This window comes from Maylandia zebra, linkage group LG7 (genome assembly GCF_041146795.1).
Source record: "Maylandia zebra isolate NMK-2024a linkage group LG7, Mzebra_GT3a, whole genome shotgun sequence".
Taxonomy (NCBI): Eukaryota; Metazoa; Chordata; class Actinopteri; order Cichliformes; family Cichlidae; genus Maylandia; species Maylandia zebra.
The window spans coordinates 31,093,505-31,117,664 of NC_135173.1; the positions used below are offsets into that span (position 1 = coordinate 31,093,505).

A 24,160-nucleotide genomic window follows, 5' to 3' on the forward strand; every position below is an offset into this window, starting at 1 on the left:
CACTCAAACTCCCACACATGCTTGAATATCAGAATCAGAATATCTTTATTGTCATTGTAACAAGTACAACGAAATTAGGTGCAGTCCCTGCAGTGTCAAGAAATGAAAGTTTAAACATGATTACAAAAGAATAATATAAAAAAGGTAGAACACAGTCATTCAGTAATAAATAAAACCTTATTGTACATTTAACACTATTGCACAGGATGTCATCCATTGCACTGTACTTGTCAGGTTAAAATGGAGGTAATTATGGGTCATTCAGTCCCCTAACAGCTACAGGGTACAAACTGCTATTCATCTATTTGTCTTTGCTCTGATGCTCTTGCATCTTTTGCCTGATGGCAGCAGTTGGAACAGTTTATGTGCGGAGTGTGAAGAGTCTTTTATGGTATTTTCTGCTTTCCTGAGACAGCGAGAGCTGTGCAGTTCATCCAGGGAGGCTGAAGAGCAGCCGATGATCCCCTGGGCAACCTTTATAATCCCCTTAAGTGTTTTCCTCTGCACTGTTCTGCATCTGGAAAACCACAAACAGTGGCAGTTGCACAGGATGCTCTTGGTAGAAGGACACCAGCAGCTTTTGAAATAAAGACTTTGCTGAGCCTACTGACAGCTCTGCAGCATCGTTCACACACCAGGATAGGTCCTCCATGACGTGAAGCAGGGAAGCAGAAGTCCGACACAATCTCCACCCCATCCCTACTGATAAAAAGTGGTTTAATGTCTGTTCCCTTATCCTGAAATCTACAGTAATCTCCTTGGTCTTGGTTGTGTTCAGGAGCAGGTTGTTGTCCCTGCACCACGCTGTCAGTCACTCCACTTCGTCCCTGTAGGCAGACACCCCCAACCCCCCCCCCCCACAGTTGTAAGTGTACGGCATGAAAGGCAGAGGGCTCAGGACACAGCCCTGGGGAGAGCCGGTGCTGATGCTGATGGTCGAGAAGATGTGGGGGCCCACCGTAACCCTTTGTGTGCATTGTGTTACAAAGTCCTTAATCCAAAGACAGGTGGAGTATAGGAGTCCTAGGGCTGACAGCTTGCTCACCAACCTGTGAGGGAGGATGGTGTAAAAGGCAGAATTAAAGTCAATAAAGAGGAGGTGTGTGTAGGTCCCCTGGTGCTCCAGGTGGTACAGGGAACAATGAAGAGCAGCAGCAACAGCATCCTCAGTAGACCTGTTAGCCCTGCAACCAAATTGGTGAGCATCAAAGGTGGAAGGGATGAAGGACATGATATGACTCCAAACTTGTCTCTCAAAGCACTTCATATACTCAAAAGGATAAAGAGTTGGTCCAATGATCCACAACCAGGATGAAAACGACATTGTTCCACTTGAATCTGAGGTGCAACTAACAGATGGACAATCTTCTCCTGGCCCTTGGCGTAGACCTTTTACTGGCAGACTGAGGAGTGTGACTCCCGGAAGTTGGAACATGCCCACCAGTTGCCTTTCTTGAAGATGGGAGCCACTGCTCCATTCAGATGACAGTGCCTCTCAACTGTCTGAAAGAATCTTATAGAAGTGTGTCAGCCAAAACTGGCCACCTGCGTTTAGAAGGACACCTGTTTCTTTTGCTATCAATTTCTCTGTTCAGTGGCCATTCGTGATATACTGGGTACATCTTTACTTGGTTTTCTCTGTTTATATAGCATAGCACCACTGGAAGTCATTCATACCCCCTCTGTCTGTAACATTCTTCATTAGCTGGCTCTGAGCTGGATCTTTCTGATATATATTTTAATGCCCTTACTACCATCTTCTTTCCTCACTTTTCTTTTCCTGACTCTAACCTAACAAAGTACTGACAGAAATTGTAGATTCGATCCACATAAAGAAAATTATTTGGATTGAAATGATATGCTTACCTGTGCAGTTGAGCTTTATCATGGAGGAAGATGACATGAATGTTGTACACGTCCTTAGAGCAGATCCAGATTTAACACAGTCAGAGCGTACTGTCAGCGGATAGAATCCAGTGGCCTTTGTCCGTCTTACAGAAACAGCAGAGCCACAATCCAGATGTGCACAGACAGAAGCTGCTCCCTTCAGGCTCCAGTCAGAGACATCCACTGGGCTCCACTGCCTCAGATAATTTACCTCTAATGTACCTGAGCAGCGACTGGCACCTCCCACCAACCTAACAGGATCTGAATAGAAAGGATAAATTCATCAGTAAAGAATAAAGTGAGTTTGAACCACATCAAAGCTGCAGCTCCTCTTCTACCTGAGCAGGTGAGTCCAACAGCTTTGCCAGGTGAGCAGCTGTTTCTAGCTGAGCCTGAGCTTCTACAGTCCAGGAGAGCAGACTCATGGCCTCCACACTGGAACTCTTTGCTCCACACTGGAGCCTCCACTTCTCCATAGAGCGCCCCCTGGAGGACCGAAGGAGGCCCACAGCCGAGCTGCCTACAGACCACCTCTGCATCCTGCTGGTCAAAGTCGGTTTCACACACTGAGGACCAGCTCTGGTTAGACTTCACCTCCAGTCTGCCTGAACACAGACTGGAACCATTCAGCAGCCTGACAGAGTCTGGAGACATCAGAGAAGATCAAACAGAGAGATCAGAGACAGCAGACACACAAGAAAAAGATGGCAGCAAACAACTATTCACTGATTCAACCTCGGCACAACTCAACATGACTTCATCATTAACAACAGAACACATCTTTATAACAGCACGCACTGGAGACATGTTGAGATGAGACAAGTTGTTCTTTTTTAAAAATATTTTGTTGAATCATCAGATTCTGAATTGACCTCAAGATGGTCTTCAAAGTTGAGTCCAGAACTTCCAGGGCTGTCAGCTGTTTACTTTTGCTGCTAATTTTGTAAAACTCTGAAAGGAAACTTTGTAACATGTAGCTGCAGTCTTGTTTGGACTCCTTTGCAGAAACTTGCCTTGCTCCTTTTCTGCTGAATTTCCACTAAGGGTGGGTGGAGTTTGCCCACAGAAACACAAAAGTTCCCCATCAAAACTGATAACAACCCGCTCATTCTCGCACTTTATACACGAGGTCAATAGTGTGTGTGTGTGTGTGTGTGTGTGTGTGTGTGTGTGTAGGTGTAAGTGTAGGTGTGTGTGTGTGTGTGTGTGTAGGTGTGTGTGTGGGTGTGTGTGTGGTTTGGGTGAAGTATGTTTCACAGTCAAATTCAAATAGTTTTTGACCCCTTTAACCTCCTCTTTGATGTATCTATGTAATATAAACATGCAGACCAGAGTTACAAATATATAACATGAACAAATATCATTTTATATTTTTATTACACTTTTTCATATTAAAAAAGTACTTTGAACTAATTCTTTTAGATTTTTTAACTTCACACAACATGACGGTAGGGTTAATTAATGATACAAGTTATTTATTTTTCCTCAGATAAGCTGTGTGTTTAATGAACATTATTCCTGTTAATATGTTTGAAACTTTATATCATATGTATATTTTTGTCCCTGGGGACAGCTTCACACAGTATATGGGCAATAATGTGTTTAATTACATCCTGACAAAAACTAAAGCAGAAAGCTAAGTTCTCCCTGTACAGCATCAGTTAAAGAAACTTTAGTAAGATCACTGTCAATGATGCCATGCATTTAAGAAAAATAATGTAATCATTTGAACATATTGTATTCTATTGCCAGTTATAGCTCATGATCAATGTGTGTCTTTTGAGTAAGCTTAAAGTTAGGATAACTGTGGAAACATCAATATACAAATGTTTAGATGACACCAACCGCTGCAAGTAGAAATCATGTTTATGTCCACAGAATTTTTATTTGCTTACCTGAGCATTTAAGTTCTCTGAATAGGCCTTTTTGTGAAAATGTGATGACAGAGAAACTCAAACACTCTCTCAAAGGAGATCCAGCCTGAGCACAATCACGTTTTATTTCCCAGTCGTCTGAGACTAGCCCGGAACGGGACATGGTCATTCCCACAGCAAAGCCACAGTCAAGACGTTCACAGAGAGCAGTGACTTCCTCCAGGTTGTGTGCAGTATTAATCACATATCTCCACATTCCCAGTTGTTTCACCTGCACTTCACCTGCACAGCGACTGGCTCTTCCCACCAGTCTGACATCATCAGGCTCTGAACAGAAAGCAGAGAGTCATCAGTAAAAGAATAAAGTGAGTTTGAACCACATCAAAGCTGCAGCTCCTCTTCTACCTGTAGCTCAGGTGGCAGAGCAGGTCAGCCACTAATCAGAAGGTCGATGGTTTGATCCCAGGCTGCATCCTGGCTGCATGCCAAATATCCTTGGGCAAGATACTAACCCCATGTTTGCCTACTGGTGGTGGTCAGAGGGCCCGGTGGCGCCTGTGTCCGGCAGCCTCGCCTCTGTCAGTGCGCCCCAGAGCAGCTGTGGCTACAATGTAGCTTGCTATCGCCAGTGTGTGAATGTGTGTGTGAATGACTGAATGTAGTGTAAAGCGCTTTGGGGTCCTATGGACTAGAAAAGTGCTATACAAATGCAGGCCATTTACCATTTACCTGAGCAGGTGAGTCCAACAGCTTTGCCAGGTGAGCAGCTGTTTCTAGCTGAGCCTGAGCTTCTACAGTCCAGGAGAGCAGACTCATGGCCTCCACACTGGAACTCTTTGCTCCACGCTAGAGCCTCCACTTCTCCATAGAGCGCCCCCTGGAGGACCGAAGGAGGCCCACAGCCGAGCTCCCTACAGACCACCTCTGCATCCTGCTGGTCAAAGTCAGCTTCACACACTGAGGACCAGCTCTGGTTAGACTTCACCTCCAGTCTGCCTGAACACAGACTGGAACCATTCAGCAGCCTGACAGAGTCTGGAGAAAGAAAAAAATGCTGCTGCTGAAAACCATCATCTAAGAAAACTTGCATATGTGTCAAACTGTTGAATTAATGTCAAACACAATGACATAGATTATGTCACTAATAAGCTCACCCAAACAGGTGAGAATCAGGGCTGTATAAGAATTATCTGGTGTTGCACACTCCCTCAGAGTAGATCCTGACCAAACACAGTCAAGTTTGATCTTCCACAAAGATGCAGACATCTGCGGTTTCAATCCGAAAGCAACAGCAGAGCCACAGTCCAGATGTTCACAGACCACGGCTGCTTCCTTCAGGGTCCAGTCAATGACATTCACTGGTCTCCACTCTCCCAGATGTTTCACCTCCAATGTACCAGCACACAAACTGGGTCCTTCCACCAATCTGACATCATCAGACTCTGAACAGAAAGCAGAGAGCCATCAATAAAGAAATTTACTCCTGAAAATGTTAAAGTCAACCTTTCCTGCTGAGTATTTTATTTTTTTGTTTTGTTTTTTGTTCACCTGTTGAGTTGTGTTTCCCTTCAGCTTGGACTCCTGAAGAGAAAACCAAAGAAAACCATCAGTTTGAAGCCAGATGTGCCAGATCAATAAGTGCAAGCTACATGTGTGGAATGAATAGTGCATTTTAATGATCAAGAGTGGAGGCAATAATGGGTAAAAGCAGCAGGAGTAATGGAGGTAGACGGCAGGTGAATTCATGAATGCATGAATCCATTACATTACCCAGCACATCGGACTAAAAGCGTTGCACAATAAACTACTTTTCTAAACATACGCTTTGAAACATCCACATCCATCCAGGGGTAGAATGTGAAGCACTGGCCAAGCTGTCCTCATTCTTTGGGCCAAAAGCTGAGCTCTCAGTGGCTGTGGCTCAGGTGGTAGAGCAGATCAGCTACTGATTGGAAGGTTGGTGGTTCGATCCTTGGCTTCCCCAGTCTGCATGCCAAATATCCTTGGGCAAGATTGTAACCCCAAGTTGCCCTCCGATGCGTTCATCGGAGTATGAATGTAGTTTAGTTTGCACTTGTGTTTAGAAGTGCTTGTATGAGTGGGTGAATGAGGCATGTTGTATACAGCGCTTTGTGTACTCCGGGAGAGCTATATAAGAATCAGTCCATTTACCATTCAGTGCGTTTTTCAGCTGTGCTGCTTGATTTCCATGTAACTAAATTTTCTGCAGTGAATCTGTGAGAGAAGAGACTCTGTCTACCCTGCGTTCTATGGCTCATCACATTCATCCCCCTGACAGTGAGAGGAGCAGCACAGTTTGATGTTAAGTTCAAATTGACCGATTTTGCAGAGTTTCTTATTTTCCTTTGATCGTCAGATATGAGTGTGTGATGGACCGAGTTGAAAAACAGGAGTCGTCCCAGGAATTATTAGAAAAATATAGTTTCCATTTATTTAACCCCCAAAAATTATATTTACAAGAGTAATAAATGTTGAGCTCATAAAAGAGGTCAAAGAAACAAAACTGAACTCAGGCAAAGACTGCAGACTTAACAAACCAAATGACTGCCCAAACATACATAATTGACCTAAACATGAAATGACATACAAGGGTATAAACAAGGAAGTGCAGAATTATTAGGCAAGTTGTATTTTTGAGGAATAATGTTATTATTGAACAACAACCATGTTCTCAATGAACCCAAAAAACTCATTAATATCAAAGCTAAATGTTTTTGGAAGTAGTTTTTAGTTTGTTTTTAGTTTTAGCTATTTTAGGGGGATATCTGTGTGCAGGTGACTATTACTGTGCATAATTATTAGGCAACTTAACAAAAAACAAATATATACCCATTTCAATCATTTATTTTTACCAGTGAAACCAATATAACATCTCCACATTCACAAATATACATTTCTGACATTCAAAAACAAAACAAAAACAAATCAGCGACCAATATAGCCACCTTTCTTTGCAAGGACACTCAAAAGCCTGCCATCCATGGATTCTGTCAGTGTTTTGATCTGTTCACCATCAACATTGCGTGCAGCAGCAACCACAGCCTCCCAGACACTGTTCAGAGAGGTGTACTGTTTTCCCTCCTTGTAAATCTCACATTTGATGATGGACCACAGGTTCTCAATGGGGTTCAGATCAGGTGAACAAGGTGGCCATGTCATTAGTTTTTCTTCTTTTATACCCTTTCTTGCCAGCCACGCTGTGGAGTACTTGGACGCGTGTGATGGAGCATTGTCCTGCATGAAAATCGTGTTTTTCTTGAAGGATGCAGACTTCTTCCTGTACCACTGCTTGAAGAAGGTGTCTTCCAGAAACTGGCAGTAGGACTGGGAGTTGAGCTTAACTCCATCCTCAACCCGAAAAGGCCCCACAAGCTCATCTTTGATGATACCAGCCCAAACCAGTACTCCACCTCCACCTTGCTGGTGTCTGAGTCGGAGTGGAGCTCTCTTTTTTTTTTTTTTTTGGCCTGTCCCATTTGGTTCTTTAGCCGTCAGAATTGTTGTCTGAAGACCAACAAGGATACCCAATGGATTTACTTTGCCAAATGGATCATCGTGGCATTGCCGTATTGGTCCATTTGATCGACCTTTGTTTTTATTATTTATTATATTTTATTTTCAGTTGTTACAGACGGGACAGACATGAGTGAGGGATAGGAAAGGGAGAGGGAAAGAGGAAGGAAAAGAAAAACAGAAGGGGAGAGGGACAGTGAGAAAGGGGGGGAGAAAAAAAAATCTCCTGGATCACCTGTTGAGAGAAGAATAGAAAACAAGCAAAAAAAACCCCAAAGCAACATACTAAACACAACACCATCGCATTAATCTAGCTAAGTGTAAACAGCAGTAAATACTAAAAATTCAATGTTGTTGTGCAGCACGCAGGACAGACAGCGCACAATGTGCTTTGAAGTAGCAGCCAAGAAAGGTGTAATTTAAGTCTACGAGCAGTGAACATCCGTGTGCATACCTGTGTGGATCAGCGCGCTTGTATTCAAATGGTTTCCACATGTAATGGTATGCAAGAGGATGTAGCGAGCCATAGCCCCGTCCCCCAGGGCATGAAGCAGGCATGGAGGAGATCCAGGCCCCAGACATCCAGAGGCCCCAGAGTGCGAGAGCCCAAGGAGGACCACCGGAGGGGCATCCGTGCCACCCTCATGGGAAGGGCTGAGGATCCCCAGACGAGGCGTCACCCAGTAGCCACCGAGCAGAAGCTAGAGGGGGCTGCACGGGCACGCCGGTGCAGGACTGGAGCTCTCTGCCCTTTACCAATCCAGCCACGGGCCCATCCATCTGGCCCATCAAGACTCACTCTCATTTCATCAGTCCATAAAACCTTAGAAAAATCAGTCTTGAGATATTTCTCGGCCCAGTCTTGACGTTTCAGCTTGTGTGTCTTGTTCAGTGGTGGTCGTCTTTCAGCCTTTCTTACCTTGGCCATGTCTCTGAGTATTGCACACCTTGTGCTTTTGGGCACTCCAGTGATGTTGCAGCTCTGAAATATGGCCAAACTGGTGGCAAGTGGCATCTTGGCAGCTGCACGCTTGACTTTTCTCAGTTTATGGGCAGTTATTTTGCGCCTTGGTTTTTCCACACGCTTCTTGCGACCCTGTTGACTATTTTGAATGAAACGCTTGATTGTTTGATGATCACGCTTCAGAAGCTTTGCAATTTTGAGACTGCTGCATCCCTCTGCAAGATATCTCACTATTTTTGACTTTTCTGAGCCTGTCAAGTCCTTCTTTTGACCCTTTTTGCCAAAGGAAAGGACGTTGCCTAATAATTGTGCACACCTGATATAGGGTGTTGATGTCATTAGACCACACCCCTTCTTATTACAGAGATGCACATCACCAGGGCTGTGCAGAGAGGTTTAAAGGGGCGGGTGCTCAAAGTTAAAAAGGGGCACATTGAACCAGGCTGAATAACAACAACACACATTCATCAAGAATCTAATATGGGCAACAAGGCAAAGCAAACATCGCCGATGTTTTACCTGATGGGTACATGGTAAATGGCCTGCATTTGTATAGCGCTTTTCTAGTCCTTAAGGACCCCAAAGCGCTTTACACTACATTCAGTCATTCACCCACAGGCGATAGCAAGCTACATTGTAGCCACAGCCACCCTGGGGCGCACTGACAGAGGCGAGGCTGCCGGACACTGGCGCCACCGGGCCCTCTGACCACCGCCAGTAGGCAAACATGGGGTTAGTATCTTGCCCTATCTATCCACTCTGTGCAGGGGCAAAGCTTATTAAATTTTTAAACTGTAGAGATACAATCATTTTACTGTTGTAAAATCCAAATTTTGTCTTATTTAAAATATAAATCTAATATAATCTGCTTCTTAATGTATGTTTTTTAAAATACAGCGTGTGTTTTTTAAAATATTATTATAATGCATAATTATGTGGACATGCATATTAGATCGTTTTTTAGTGAAATATAATCCCTCCAGAAAGGCAGGAAAAGCCCGGAAACTTACTTTAAAACTAAATATGTTCCCTAAAACGGTGACAGAGCTACAGACCCATGACAGCCTTACACAGGTAGCCAGCAGCTATGACCAGCACTACTTGTGCAGTTAATAAAAGGACAGGTAATGTTTGTCGCGCTGTTGCACGCACAGCACGCTCGTTTGTTTCAGTTCGTCAGTTGCAACAAGACAGCTTACCAACGTGTACGTAATAAGCTAATACTCCTGTGTGCTACACACTACAGTGTGCGCTGTACACCTACTTACTGGTTTTGTCGCATCAGTCTGTGTCTCTGAGTTAACTTGTGTTTCTCCTACAGCTCCGGACCGCAACAAATGCGCGTGCTCTTTGTGAGCTCTTAACCAGCGCGTTCTGCCGTCAAGGGCGATCATTGGTTAAATGTGATCATGTGACTGATGCAAGCCAGATCCTTTTATTTAGCAAAACTGTGATTAATAGTTAAATATTATTGTTGAGGGGCACAGACAGGACTCCGCACGCACACACACATTAAAAAAATAATAATAATAATTTTTTTTTTAAAAAGTTGCCTCAACAAAAGGGCACTTTGGGAACCCAACAACAACAACAATCTTTATTTATAGAGCACATTTAAAAGCCTTGGGCATACCAAAGTGCTTTACATCCATCCATCCATTCGCTTCCGCTTATCCTTTTCAGGGTCGCGGGGGGCGCTGGAGCCTATCCCAGCTGTCATAGGGCGAGAGGCGGGGTACACCCTGGACAGGTCGCCAGTCTGTCGCAGGGCCTACACACAGGGACAGACAACCATTCGCGCTCACATTCACACCTAGTGGCAATTTGGATTATCCAATTAACCTATCCCCACAAGCTGCATGTCTTTGGACAGTGGGAGGAAGCCGGAGTACCCGGAGGGAACCCACGCAAACATGGGGAGAACATGCAAACTCCACACAGAAAGACCCCGGCCTGATGTTGGAATTGAACTCAGGACCTTCTTGCTGTGCGGCAACAGTGCTAACCACCGTGCCACCGTGCTTTACATAAAACAATAAAAAATAAAACAGTTCACACATTAACATCAAATTCATAAACGTAACGGATTATGTTCACAGATAAAAGCCACCAATAAGAGTAAACTGCAGCACATAGATTATAGCAAGGTAAGACTGTACCACCATGATAAAAGACACCAATAATGGAAAGATAGCAGAGAATTTAATACAATAGGTCACTGCAAGCAAGCCAGCATTTAACTGGTAGAAAAGGCAAGTTTAAAAAGATATGTTTTTAGCCGTGATTTAAAAGAATGAATAGAATCAGACGCCCGGATGCCAATCGGGAGATTGTTCCACAGCTCCGGTGCAACTAGAGCAAACGATCGATCACCTCTAGATTTCAGTCGAGATCTGGGCTGAACCAACAGTAACTGTGAGGAAGACCTTAAAGCCCTAGCAGGAGCATATGGGTTTAAAAGTTCCTTAAGATAGCTTGGTGCAGTGTTATTGGTAATTTTAAAAGTAAACAACAAAATTTTAAATTGAATACGATATTTGACAGGCAACCAGTGCAGATCAGCAAGGACAGGAGTAATGTGGGCAAACCAAGAAGTTTGCCCACATCACATTACCCTTTCCATCAGGAAAGGGGCGGGTGCTCAAGCCCCTCTAGCCCCCCCCCCCTCTGCACGTGCCTGCACATCACTTAATATGCTTAATTGGTAGTAGGCTTTCGAGCCTATACAGCTTGGAGTAAGACAACATGCATGAAGAGGATGATGTGGACAAAATACTCATTTGCCTAATAATTCTGCACTCCCTGTAGAATGGCTGATCAGACCATTGTGACACATGAGGGGTAACAAACAAAACAAAATCATAAATCAAAAACGAAGCAGTACAATCTAGTTTGTTAATAAACTAAACACTAAAGAAGAAAATCAAAAACCCCATTAAACCCTAAACTCAAATATTTAATTAAATACAAATACTTTGTTTTTAAAGTAAAGAAAATACACATCCTCCCCTTCAGCAGGAAGTGGTGGTGTGGTCCAATTATCTTCCTTCATATTTAATGGTTTCAAACCCTGGCTACCATCTTTTGTCCAGCAACTCCCAGGGATGATACCAGGTAAGAAATAAAAAGACAAAGGTTGGTCAGAAAGCAAAGAAATGAAGTAGTATGAATACATAAGTAAACTAAATGTGCGCGCTTACAAATAGAACAAATGTATCCAAACCAATCAATAAAGTTATTGGCAACTAAAATGTATTACTATGTTCAAATGAAGAATGAAAATACAAAATTTACCGACTTTAGAGTGTGGCCACGGGTTTGGCCATCACAGAGTGTATGGGTGTTTGTATGTGTGTCATGTTGGTGTGTGAGCCTGTTCAAAGTGCGTTAAAGCCAAAATCTACGAGAGAAAGATGCAAATAATGAAAAATGAACAAAAGTACCCATTCAAATCTGAATTTATAATTTTTATCATGTAATAGAGATTTGGAAACCAAAGAAGTCTTGAGTCTAGTTAATTTCATACCCTGAGCACTAAAACTTCAATTAACGTGCTTATCTGAAATTGTTACTGATCGTGTTTTTACCAACTGTCTTTTTAAACTGTGATAGACGGATTTCTTTAATCTTTATTAAGTTTAAACTGTTCCCATGAGCTCTGACCAGTCTGAGGAGCTGAGTCAGTGACAGTGACAAGAAGAGTATGTTAAAAATGAATCATCCATGTCAACTTTTATTTTGACAGCATCTAAAACAGTTGCTTCACACACACACAAAATGTATCTGGCGTCAAACAAACCTTAAAGAATCTTTAAGACAAATTAATCATGTAAAAAAAGTTTTTAAAATAAAGACATAAAAAGGCAATATTAATCCGCTCCGTACGCCATACTTACAAAGTATGATGCTGAAATATTGTCTTTGCACAAAATTACCATGAAATTATGCTGCAGTTAAAATTAGTTACAGTATGATTTATCATTTCCTGTAAAATATATGGTGTTATGCTAAAAATTACTCATGTGTTGTGTAAGATTACTTACACATTAATAAAGACTAATGCAATAATTCATTATTCATACAGTACATTTTATGTTTGTAATCTGACTTACCCCCTTATTTTAGTGTCCCTACCTTTAAATAATACAATTTATATGAATATAATTACTTTGTAACTTCTAAGAAAATACATAAAAATTCCTTTTAATTACAGGGCAATTATGTCCTTAGTGACAAGCCGTATTATGAAGGGTTAATTTTTTTAAACTTAGTTTTTCACCAAATTTTACACTGAGATTTCTAATGTTTATGTTACAGTTATTTTTAATAAACTATTTGGTTAAAGAAATGTTTAAATGTACCAGCAAACCTCTGTGCTATGCATGGTGTTTGCTTTGGGGTTAGGTAAATAAAGAATGATGCATTTTTCTACATTGGGATTAAATAAAATGTTTCATGGGTTTTCATGTTAGTAAGTATATGTTTAAATGTTCTCTGTGTTTCATTCATGTGGGTTTTGCTTGTTTAAACACTAAACATGTTAGAAATATTGAAGTTTAATAATTTTATTTCTACATGTAATTTGGGGTTTATTAAGTCAACAAAGCATTACAGTCACTATAAGATGAGCTTATGACAGAAGATTTACAGTATATACTGGTAAATGTAACAGAACAATACTAAATCATAATGTCACCATTTGACCTGTCAGATGTACAAATACATACAATTGCATGAAAAATATTTGTGTACATCATAATGTTGGCACTCACAGTGGCCTCAGCAATGTTTATTCAAAGTTTCATCATGATTGGTCCACTTGTCTAGGATGAGATAAGGGACTTACAAACACACATACAGCAAAATCATAATGTATATAATTTTCTCACTGCCGTTTGGTGAAATCCTCCAGTCAGATCAGTGAAAGCTTACAGATGATGTTTAAACCAGTCCTACCTGAGCTCCACAACAGCAGCAGCAGCAGCAGCAGGTGATCCATGTCCAGGTAGATGTGTCTCTGCCTGCTCGCTGCTCTGATCATCAAACCTGCTGTCCTCAGTAAGTATCTGCCTGCAGGAAGAGACCAATCACATTTACTTTTTTATCATGAATAGGAAGTGGCCTTACCTCACTGACACATGTTCAGTATTTCCTGGGTGTTTGTTTTTGTCTGCAATGTTGGAAACTATCACATAACCCATAAAACAGAAATTATTTTTACAAATAATAAACTGTTCATTTACCTGTGGGTATAAACACCTGTGGTCATTTCAAATGGTAGGGGGGAAAAGCTCACGCTTTTATAACGCTTTCCTACTCTGCTGGATCACCCAAAGCACTTTATACAACATGACTCTTTTACCAGCACTTCCTACTATCTAATATTCAAACTCTGATTCATGCATCAGAGAGCAATTCGGGATTAGTATGTTGCCCAAGGATATTTGGCATGCAGACAGAGCAGCCAGGGATCAAACCGCCAACATTCTGATAAATAGATCACCTGCTCTATCGCCTAAGCTACAAGCACTTTATAACTGTTTAACCCTACTGATGGTATTGTTTTAGTGGTATATGCATGCTAGGTAAAAGTTCACAAATACACAAGTGTGCACCGTAATGCAGGTCTTGAAACTGTGTGCTAACAACTAGATGAAATCTTCCTTCTTCCTCTGTAACTGAGGAGTGAACACAGTTTCTGGATCTGATGATTTGTTTTTAATGTAGCACTTCTTTTATTTAAACTGTGTGTGTGTGTGTGTGTGTGTGTGTGTGTGTGTGTGTGTGTGTGTGTGTGTGTGTGTGTGTGTGTGTGTGTGTGTGTGTGTGTGTGTGTGTGTGTGGGAGGAGGATGAGCATGACTGATATGCAGAAAGCGCTGTTATCACAGTCAGGACAGGAACCCAAAAAGGGTTCCTGGATGATTGAGAATGCATCAAGACGTCAGGACAGGAACTCCACCCACTGAGAGTGAACGCCTAGACCTCTGACAAAACAACCTGTTATCCATAAGCATGTTTTTTAGTCATTAGTTATTATTATATTTTCTGCATGGTTTGTTCTTCATTCACATCATTCAAGTTTCTATTTTATGCCTCATTTAGTTTTCCTAATTCTAATCTTTGCCTTTCTTAGTTTTAGTTCTCTTATAATCCATCATTTTATTTATTTATTTTACTTTATTCCCTGAGTTTCACTCCACTGAAAATGATCGCACAGCCTTTTTATAGAAACTGCAGAATATTTAAATGAAGAAAAGCTTGTCTCATTTCCTTCACACAGAAAGATGCTCACGTGCAGCACATGAAATATTAGCCCGCTTTAGTCAGACCTCGTCATGAGGGGTCAGTGAGGCAGAGCAGTTTCATCTGTTTCTGGTTTCTGCTGGTTCACAGTTCTGTTCCTGTTTGAACAACATAAAGATAAAGTTTGTATTTGGAGATTTTCTAAAGAAAATTGATGATAACCTGTAATTTGATAAGAAGCTGCTGTCAGATTACAGGGCTGTGGTTTTTAACCTCTCCATTAAACAGGAATTGAAACTTATGAGATTAAGAGTGTTTGATGTGAGCGTATCCTGGATTCACACCAGCAGCAGTGACCCAGCACGACCTTCAATGCAGGAGCAACCGGAGCTCCGGAAGGAACCAGGACAAGCACAGGGAAAAACATCGAGAATCCACACAGAAGTGTCCCACCTGAACGTCACTGCTGCTGCCATTGAGTTACCATGACAACCTCACTGAGATGCTCTCATCGGATTACAGCTCATTTCAGCTACGAGTGATAACGCTTGCTAAGAAACCACAGTGCAGCTCAGGATGATGTTCACTGTTTTACTCTGATAACCACACTAATGTCCAGTTCAGGGTTCCAGGAGAAGGATCAGTTGGGTTTCTTCTGACCGGTGGTCTGGACCCTCAGGTGCCACACAGGGTGATGAACAGATACAAATATAAGTTGCTATTAAATGTAAACACACAAAACTTAAAACAGTGTAAATCAGGCAGTCGATAAAACAAGTCTGGAGTTGGACTGAAGAGTTTTTTTTCTGTTTCTGCTGTTTTGATTCGTGGCATGCCAACCTGCTTATATGGCCAACTTACAGAAAAGCTGATGTTTGACACACCTGCAGGTAATTTTTCAAAGTGCAGGGTTATTAGTGTGAAGATGCTGGGAAAGGGGGGTAAATTAAATGATAATAATTTTTAAATAACTTAGGTAGTTATAGACAGGGCTGCACATAAGTGATCCGCAGGTGCACATGCGCTGTTAAAATAAAAGACGCCCACAAGATAAGAAGTTACAACGCGCGTTTGCGTACATAAGATTTTCTGGAGGAGGACAGACATTTGTTTAGAACTCTTAAAGATGTCGAAGAAGCTCCTTTAAGCAATTACTGTGATGTTCCTCCACCTCCAAAGAAATGTCAGAAGGAGTCTGAACCACAAAACCCATTTCTTTGGGTTAAGCTGAATGTGAATGCAATCATGACTATGTTTCCCAGGGTCATATATCAGTATATGATTGCGTAAATAACCTTTTCACATCCACCAGGTATTTGATAGGTTTAGGGGAAGTGGTTGGGTTTATTAAACTCAAATAGAAGTTGCCAAAATATCTTAGACTCAGTTTAAAATCAAAGTTCTAGTTTCTGAAAATCTCCCTTTTTTACCTTGTGACTTAAGTCACACCCAACCCTAAAGCTAACCGTCAGCTGTTTACTGTTGACTTGGTGGATTTTAAAGAGAACATGAAATGATAAACGTACAAATCAGTTTACGTGCATCACTTTTATGTTGCACCTGTGTGTAACAATGAGTTTTTGTTAAGAAAATGAGGACATATTGTCCACGTTCACTGTCTTGAATGAGCACGTCGATAGGACCACTGTGTACATTTACTTACTTAAGTGCTTTAAGTGAACCTCCAACCTGGACTGCTTCCTCTTGTCTGATCAGTATCACTAAAATTAAAAACATCCTGCCTATGAGTGAAGCTGAAAAACAAGTCAGTGTATTGTTAAATGTCACTCAGAGTGAAGTGTTCTCATCTTTGCAGTAATGTTTTGTGGCACACAGGCCTATCTGTAAGTTCTAAAAGTTCATTCTTGTGAACACCGTATTTGGCTGTGATTTCAGGCTATGGACTTAGAAGAATTGCTGAAACATAGAGATGTTCCTGTGCATCACTCTTAAAACTAAAGACAGCATTTTTCTACACATCACATTTTAAAGGGGATTAAGCCTAATTTCAAGGAAAGTTTACTGAACTTTCCAGTTTTGAATAATAGTTTATGAAAATGTTTCATAAATTTTTTTCACTAAACAAAGCTGACTGTGGATCATGTCAGGCAAAGAAAAACAAGATAAGGGTTTTAATTTAAGTCACTGATGAAAGATGATGGAAGTGATATATATCACCACATATTTCACTGTGTCGACTCATCCTAAATCATCTAAATTACCTTAGTATCAAAAGTGTTAAACGGGGCTGAGGTGACTCACAGTAACAAATAAAGTTTAGTGTCGCTGCCGACCTGCAGAGGGTTATTCGTGGGTGTGCAGAGAGGAGGCAGAACGATCTGAACGATTCGCATTAAGTCAGACTTTGAAACAAACCAAACTTTGTGCTATAATTACCATACTATGATTTAAAAACCTTTTTTCACTTAAAAAAAACGTTTTAAATAAAAAGAACTTACAAAAAAAACTCCAAAACTTACACTCTCGTGCTTTAAGGGGCGGGGCAGCCCCGGAAAAATACGGCGCCCACGCTGATGCACCGGAGCAGCATGTCGGCTGCGGTGACGCATGCGCATACAGTGAGCTGTGACCTACGTCTTGTCTGTTTGTTGCTTCCATGGTAACGGAAAGCGAAGGTCTCCTCTGTGTTTTAACTTTTTACTAAGACTTACGGAGCTCCGAGAGCTGAAACGAAGAGTCGTGAACCGGAGAGCAGAGGCAGACCCCCGGACACCAAGAGCCCAATCCCGCGGGATGCTGCTCAGTCAGAGGAGAACGAGGTGCAGGGAGATCACCGGACCCACGCCCCACTCTGTGGCTGTGGTAAGAGGGACACCAACAAAGAAGCAGCACCACGCCTTTAGTAAAAATGGTCCATAATAGTAAGGTAAATAGGTAAATTTACTGCAGGGTAAAAGTACAACAAAATGCAGCGGTGTAAAGGCAACATTTAAAGTAATAGCACTTATACTGCTGTTAAGTAAAAGTACAATTTCTGCAGTGTGAAGGTATAAGCGCTGTGAGTGATCTCTTAGAGAAGAAAGTGCTACATAATCACCAGTCCATTTACCATTTACTATGCAAAGTGTCCTATTTCAGAGTAAATCTATAAAGTATTATAGTTGCTGTTGCTTCAGTATTAACCTGCAACGTAACTAAACAGGAGTAGTGGCGTAAGATATGTTTGTGAGTTACAGTGAATAGAATAGATTAGATTAAAAAAGAATAGAATAGAATAGCTCTTTATTGTCACTGTTACAAGAACAATGAAAGGCAGTTTGGCATCTCTCCGTGTGAAGTACACAATAGCGTAAGTAAGTGGGAGTGAGTGTCCAGGTTGCGAGGGGTCTTTGAGGATGATGCTGGCTTTCTTCTGAAGTCTGCCAGGATAAATGTCTCTGAGGGGGGTTAGTGAAGTGCCAATTGCCAGCTCTGCTGCCCTCACCACCCGCTGCAGTTTCCTCTTGTCCTCCAAAGTGCAGCACTTGAACCAGAGTGTGCAGCAGTAGGACAGAAGGCTCTCCATGGTGGAGTAGAAAATATGAATACTACTCCTCACAGTACTGCAGTGTTACTGATGTCAGTTTCTGTCTGTGTGGTTGTTGTTCTGGATCTGTGTGGTGTCTCAGAGAGCCCGGCCTCCTGCTCTGAGGCCTGCAGAGCAGCTGATGCTGCAGAGGCAGAGGCAGGACGCGGCCCGAGACAAAGTGCTGGAGTTCTCCAAGTACCAACAGAGCTGCAACATCAAGACGTCATGGCTGAAAGACACGGAGCAGCGATTCCTGAAAGGAGCCGTGGAGAGGGGAGTCCAAGCCGCCGTGAGCCAGCACGAGACTGACGTCGAGCAGAGGAGACGCAGGTTTGATGACAAAGTCCACCCACAGCACCTTTAGTACTCAGATTACTTTATACTCTGATTACACAACACACATGTAACCTTAGTACCTGCTAATCAAGTGACTTTTTACCGGTTTTCATCATCCAGTATCCCACCTAAAATCAGAGATTATTAAAGCTCAGAATAATAATGCATCATAGTTTTAATCCTCGGCTGTAGTGAGAGTAGAGAGCATGGGGAGGAGAGCCTGGAGATGAGAGAAGAACTGGAGATAAGAGGAATAAGCACACAGGTGGAAAGATAAACATGCAAGCAGCAGATGAAGGTGGATGAGTTTAAATATCTGGGGTCAACCATCCAATGTACAAGGGTGCACAAGATGTGAAGAAGAAAGTGCAAGCAGAGTGGAGGAGAGGAAAACCTCAGAGGAGGTTCATGGATGTAGTGAAGGAGGACATGCAGAGGGTTGGTGTGACAGAGGAGGGTGCTGAGTGGATGGTGGGATACAGTATTTACAGTCTGTGCTTGCTGTGACATCTTTCTCACCCAATCGTGTCCTAAGGCTGGCAGAGCTGCTGGAGGTGGAGGAGCAGCAGTTCCTGCAGGAGATGGAGGAAAAAAAGGAGACAACATTAGAGAAAGAGGCAAAGATGAGAGAGAAAGCCAAAGCGCTGAGACACAAGAGAGAGAGCGAGCGACAGCAGCTGGTGTCTGAGAAACTGGAGCAGCAGTTTAGGTACCCTGCACCCTCCACCTAAACATCCACCGCAGCATGTCTTATAGAGATGGTGATTCACTTTAATTAAATAGCAGAAAACAGTTACAAATATTCATCTCAATTACAAACATTCCCAAGATAAATCATTAATATTAGAGCCAGTGAACTCCCCTGAAGGAATTCATTTCAAACTACTGATTCACACTGGAACAAGTTAAACGGGAGCACAACTCGAGGCAGGAAGCTAGTTTGGCCTACCTGAACTGAAGCTGCTTAAAAACAAGTTCAGAAAGTTAGACTTTAAAATGCTGATGCAGTCCTGTAACCAACATCAGAAAATCCTTTTAATTTTTAATGAATAGTCTCAGCTGTGTGGTTACTGCTGTGCTCAGGGAGCAGTGCGAGGAGCTGCGCAGCATCTGCAGCAGGCTCACGGAGCAGCAGGTGTCCCAGGAGCGAACCGCTCAGGTGAGGAGCCGGCAGGCGCAACAGCGGCGGCAGCAGGAGGAGGACCTGCTCTTCTCTGAACTGTGGGCGGGTGACGGGCGAGCCAAAGAGGAGCTGGAGGGCGCTCGAGCCCAGAGCCGGCGACACAGGAACGAGGAGCAGCGCAGCATCCTGTGCAGGCAGATGGAGGCGGCCGAGCAGCAGAGGCAGCGGGAGAGGGAGCTGAAAGAAGAGGAAGCCCGGCTTCTGGTCTGTTCCTCAGTCATTACAGTCGCACTCATCTCAAATCACCACAAGGGGGAGACACAGCTCACAAACACACACAACCACTGCAGATCATTCTGATGCTTGAAAGATGATTTAAAGGGTCATTCTGAGCATGCCCAGGAGCCTCCTGTTCATACACATTCACCTGTGACACATTCACCTTTTGCACATTTGGCAGACGTGGTAACTGAATGTATGATAACTGTGTGGCGTGCAGGCGCAGCAGCGGCAGACGAGCCTCCTGCAGGAGCAGCGGGAGCAGCAGCAGAAGCTCCAAGCACAGCAGGGCCAGCGGCGGCTGCTGGACCATGGTTTAAGGCTGAAGATGAAGCGCCTGGCCCGGGAGCAGCGCGAGGAGCTGGAGCTGGACATGAGCATCCTGCAGGCACTGCTCAAGCAGGAAATAGATGAGAAACAAGGAGCTGCTCAGAGGAAGGTAAGAGAACCTGAACGTCAAGGCCGGATTGAGCCAGGAAATGTAAAATCAATTCTATAAATGATTGTTCTCTTGTTTGTAACACTGGGGTTTAACACAAGATGAGATCTGTGTCCTCTCGAGGATGCTCACAGACTTAGATTGGTGGCTGTTGGACTTCAGTCAGGGCGCTTTTTATCACTGAGTTTGTGAACCACTTCTTTTTTTTGTGCCGATTATGTAGTTCTGCTGATCTGATTAAGGGATGGCCTCAAACTAGCACTATGGCAGGAAATAGCATTAACATGTCTGAGGTCATGTGTTCAGCTGTAAAAGGTCAGAGAGCACTCTGCTATAAGTGTCTCTGCTCCTGTTCTTCAGTGAGAGAAGGACGGCGCAGCAGACTGCAGGTGGATGCTATGATAGACTGCTTTGGTAATAAAAGAGAACTGAGTGTAAAAGTAAAGCTGACCACGAGCTCTGGGTAGAGACCAGAAGAATGAAGCTGAGAGCTGTTCACCTGCATCAAAAGGATCAGGCTGAGGTGGAATGAGGAGGCTCAGACACGACCGGGTTTAAGTGTTCGATCTCCTGCTGGGAGGAGGCCTCAGTGCAGACACAGGACACACTGCAGAGGTCTGGGGGGTCTGACTACTGCTCCTGAGACCTGAACTTCAGGAACAGCACTCAGAAGATGAATGAACATTATTTGATTGGTGGATGAGTTTTCTGTGCTGTTCCTTCTATGGTTCAGTGACAGATTGATTCTTAGCACTGATCCTCTCAGACAAATTCAAATGACTTCAGTGGAGGAATGAAAATATTCAGGCAGTGTTAGCCACAGTGAGTGCACTTCCTCATTCAGGCCAGCAGGGGGCCTCAGAGCACTGCAGTCAGCTGTAGCTGACACAAGAGTGAACATTGATGAAGCAGGTCAGACATTTGCTAAGGACCTGAAGCTGCCTACAAGCTGAAGTTAATCAGTATGGTCTAACACAGAGTAAAGATTAAATTAATGTTTCAAAATTGGAAAAAATGTAAATAAAACGGATTTCTTGTGAGGTGATGAGAATCAAGAAATTCAGATAAAAGATGGAGAACAGTATTTGCAGTTTTCAGCAGCGAAGAGAAAGGTTTTCACTTGTGAATGAACACGAGAACGCACTCATCTGATTTACCACGTGCATGCTTGTGTGTGTGTGTGTGTGTGTGTGTGTGTGTGTGTGTGTGTGTGTGTGTGTGTGTGTGTGTGTGTGTGCATTCAGGCGGAGCTGCGTGAGGAGCAGCGCAGGTACCGAGAGTATCTGTTCGAGGAGCTGCAGAGACAGAGGAAAGAGGAGGAGGAGATGGAGCAGCTGATAGAGGAGCAGCTGAAGGAGGTCTGGGCTAAACGAGAGGAGAAGAGCCGGCTGAAGAGGGAGGCCAGGAAGAGGCTGATAGAGGAGGTGATGGAGGCGCAGCACCTGCAGATCCAGAACAAATGTGAGGCAGTTTTTATACTTCGGTTTGAATTCTTTAATCGTTTCAGTGTTTAAATGCTCACTTAATGTGTGTGTGTGTGTGTGTGTGTGTGTGTGTGTGTGTGTGTGTGTGTGTGTGTGTGTGTGTCTGTGCACTCCAGTGTATGCTAATCTGCAGAAACAAGCCCAGGTGAAAAAGGAGTGTGAGGAGCTGGAGCGAGTTATCGAGGAGGAGAATCAGAAGGAGGAGGAGGAGAAGAGACGGTAGGTCAGCAAACGGCCGAGTGCTGTTCGTGTGTCTGATATCCGTGTGTCTGACTTACTGTCTGTCCGTCCCACAGGCAGAAGCAGGCAGCTGGAGCATACCAAGCCGACCTCCGTGCTCAGATGCAGCAGCAGCAGCAGCTCCACTCAGAGCTGAAGGCTCAGGAGCAGCGGGAGCACCAGCAGGGCCTGTTGCTGGAGCAGCTCCTCAGCACCAAGAAAGAGCACATACTGTCCAGATTTATGTCCCACAGTGCTGGCACCCACCCTTTTAGGAGAGTGGAGGTCTCCAGGTCTGCACCCCAGACCCGGCTTACAGACTACTGAACCTCCACAGTTTAATTGGGGGACGGGGTGTGTATCAGGTTTCCTCCACGTGTATTTTGTTTGGATGTTTCTCTTTTATTTAACACACAAAATTCATTAAAAAGAGTGATTTCAAGAGAAGTTTTAGTCTGGTTATGTTTCTGTGAAGCTGTTCAGACTATTTAAATTTAAAGAAATTGAATCACAGCTGAAAAAAGTTTGGAACACAGAAAAATAACACTTAATACCTAAGCTCATGTTGGTATTAATAACAGCGGTTCTCTGAAGCAGTTTTATTTATATCATGATAATAAACACCTGAAGTAGGTGACAGAGTTGTGCTGCTTTGGTTTGCCCTTTAAATGCTTCACTGTGAAGTGACTGATGGGGTGGGTGATGTCAGAGGAGCCTGTTTGTGATTCACACTCTCTGTTGGGTAATATTTACTGAAGGAGAGGGAAGAGAGCCACATTACAAAACATCTCAGTCTTTTATTGTGAAAGAATCGTCATGTGGTAAAAAGAAAATAAGCAACAGCAGCAGTTTGATGTAACTGGGTGACTCACTGTAAACCATCTCTAATAATTATAAATGACTCTTCTTTATGAACATCACTGCAAGCTGCTGACAGAAGACTCTCCGGATGAAGCTCCAGCTCAGCAAGCATCACGTCTTTAATGTATTTAATGAACAGGTAACACTTAACATGAAGGTGCACATACTCACCTTTCTTTTTCTGTTTATTAGCAGCATATTGGTTCTTCGTTATAAAGCGCTTATTTTATTCGAACCTCATCCTACATGACTATATTCAGGTAGGATGGGAGGTTTAAGCAGAATAAATGGATAAAACTATTTGACTGTTTTTTGAAGATCGCTCCAAATGGCTTTTGCATTACCTTTGGTAGACATGTGACCTCCTCTTCTGGCGGAGTTTGTACCCGGCCTCTTTTTCATATATTTGTCATTAATAATCTGCTGTGTTGTTTGGATTACACACTATGAAAATGTCTCGATCCTAAGATCCTAAGCCTGACTCCATTAAGTCAGTCCAAGAATCGTTCACACTAGTTTTCCTTTAACGTTCCCTTTATGCGGGGCCCAAAACCACCTCTTTGCTCGGGGCCATGCTTAGCGTTTAATCCGGCCCTACTGTAATGCTGTCACTTTGCATATGCTTACATCATTGTTACAAATCACTAATTGGAGAAGTTAATGAGTATTTAATGTACACTAGAGTCTGTTACTAACAACATACTGTTGCTGCTTGTGTTAATAAAGTTTTTCAATCATCATCTTAAGGAAATGTCACACTAACACACTCTGACACATGCTGAGGTTTTCATGGGTAAACTTGTGCAAGCACAAATAAACTCTGCATCATTTAATCATTACATCATAGCTGGAGGTGGGATGGACAGAATAACATGAACACCTCAGCAAGACCACAGTGGTTTTTTTGGGGTTTTTTTTTAAGAATGCTGAGAAATAGCAAAACAATCACCTGAAGTTCAAAATGACTTAAAAAAAACGGTCTCTGCATGCCTGAACTCACCTGAATAACATATTTAACTCAATATTTTCATTTATTTCAGTTCATCTTTGTTTCACCTGATCATGTTTGTAAACCAAACATAAACTGTATATCAAAGATGGACACAGCATATAGGTCAGTAAAGTGAAGCATTGCATTACTCCTACTATGCAGGAAAAAGAAGTAAAAAAGGAGTCTGACTGAATAGAACTCTGTGACAAAATGAGTCTACTGCTCACCTGATCTCTGACCTCAGTGAATTTTTCTTCAAACTCCACCCTTTCCTCTAAATATGGTTGCTTCTGGTCCCACAGAAAGTAACATGGCAGCTGCCAAATGGCTAAGAAGTAAGCTTGAAACACTTGTTGCTGTTCCTCAGCACACCTCTGAAAACTGGTGAAAGAAAT

General features: G+C 42.8%; 2 protein-coding genes across 2 annotated transcripts in view; one reads left to right on the forward strand and one right to left on the reverse strand.

Annotated features, from left to right (window-relative positions):
* LOC101470943 (scavenger receptor cysteine-rich type 1 protein M130) overlaps nucleotides 1–17,103 on the reverse strand; it is a 254,258-nt gene extending 237,155 nt beyond the window's left edge. The window contains exons 1-8 of the mRNA XM_076886233.1: nucleotides 16,985–17,103; nucleotides 13,216–13,329; nucleotides 5,310–5,342; nucleotides 4,916–5,203; nucleotides 4,491–4,796; nucleotides 3,783–4,088; nucleotides 2,226–2,531; nucleotides 1,867–2,148 (exon numbers count right to left, since the gene is read on the reverse strand). Of these exons, the coding sequence (XP_076742348.1) occupies nucleotides 1,867–2,148; nucleotides 2,226–2,531; nucleotides 3,783–4,088; nucleotides 4,491–4,796; nucleotides 4,916–5,203; nucleotides 5,310–5,342; nucleotides 13,216–13,300 (1,606 nt within the window). The 5' untranslated portion in view covers nucleotides 13,301–13,329; nucleotides 16,985–17,103. The remainder of the gene's footprint in view (nucleotides 1–1,866; nucleotides 2,149–2,225; nucleotides 2,532–3,782; nucleotides 4,089–4,490; nucleotides 4,797–4,915; nucleotides 5,204–5,309; nucleotides 5,343–13,215; nucleotides 13,330–16,984) is intronic.
* On the forward strand, nucleotides 17,099–22,354 carry cfap53 (cilia and flagella associated protein 53). The gene is made up of 8 exons (XM_014409699.3): nucleotides 17,099–17,327; nucleotides 18,134–18,363; nucleotides 18,905–19,078; nucleotides 19,453–19,756; nucleotides 19,992–20,210; nucleotides 21,455–21,671; nucleotides 21,811–21,913; nucleotides 21,991–22,354. Exons 1-8 carry the CDS (start codon nucleotides 17,259–17,261, stop codon nucleotides 22,238–22,240), a joined length of 1,566 nt encoding a protein of 521 aa, XP_014265185.3. The 5' UTR covers nucleotides 17,099–17,258; the 3' UTR covers nucleotides 22,241–22,354.
* Nucleotides 22,355–24,160: the final 1,806 nt, after the last annotated feature.

What these genes read in the sequence shown, in the direction of transcription:
- cfap53 (XM_014409699.3), top strand. Translation starts at nt 17,259, where the DNA reads ATGCTGCTCAGTCAGAGGAGAACGAGGTGCAGGGAGATCACCGGACCC. An exon ending in AAGAGGAAGCCCGGCTTCTG is followed by an intron (nt 19,757 to 19,991) that starts GTCTGTTCCTCA and finishes TGTGGCGTGCAG; the next exon opens with GCGCAGCAGCGGCAGACGAG. An exon ending in CCTGCAGATCCAGAACAAAT is followed by an intron (nt 21,672 to 21,810) that starts GTGAGGCAGTTT and finishes TGTGCACTCCAG; the next exon opens with TGTATGCTAATCTGCAGAAA.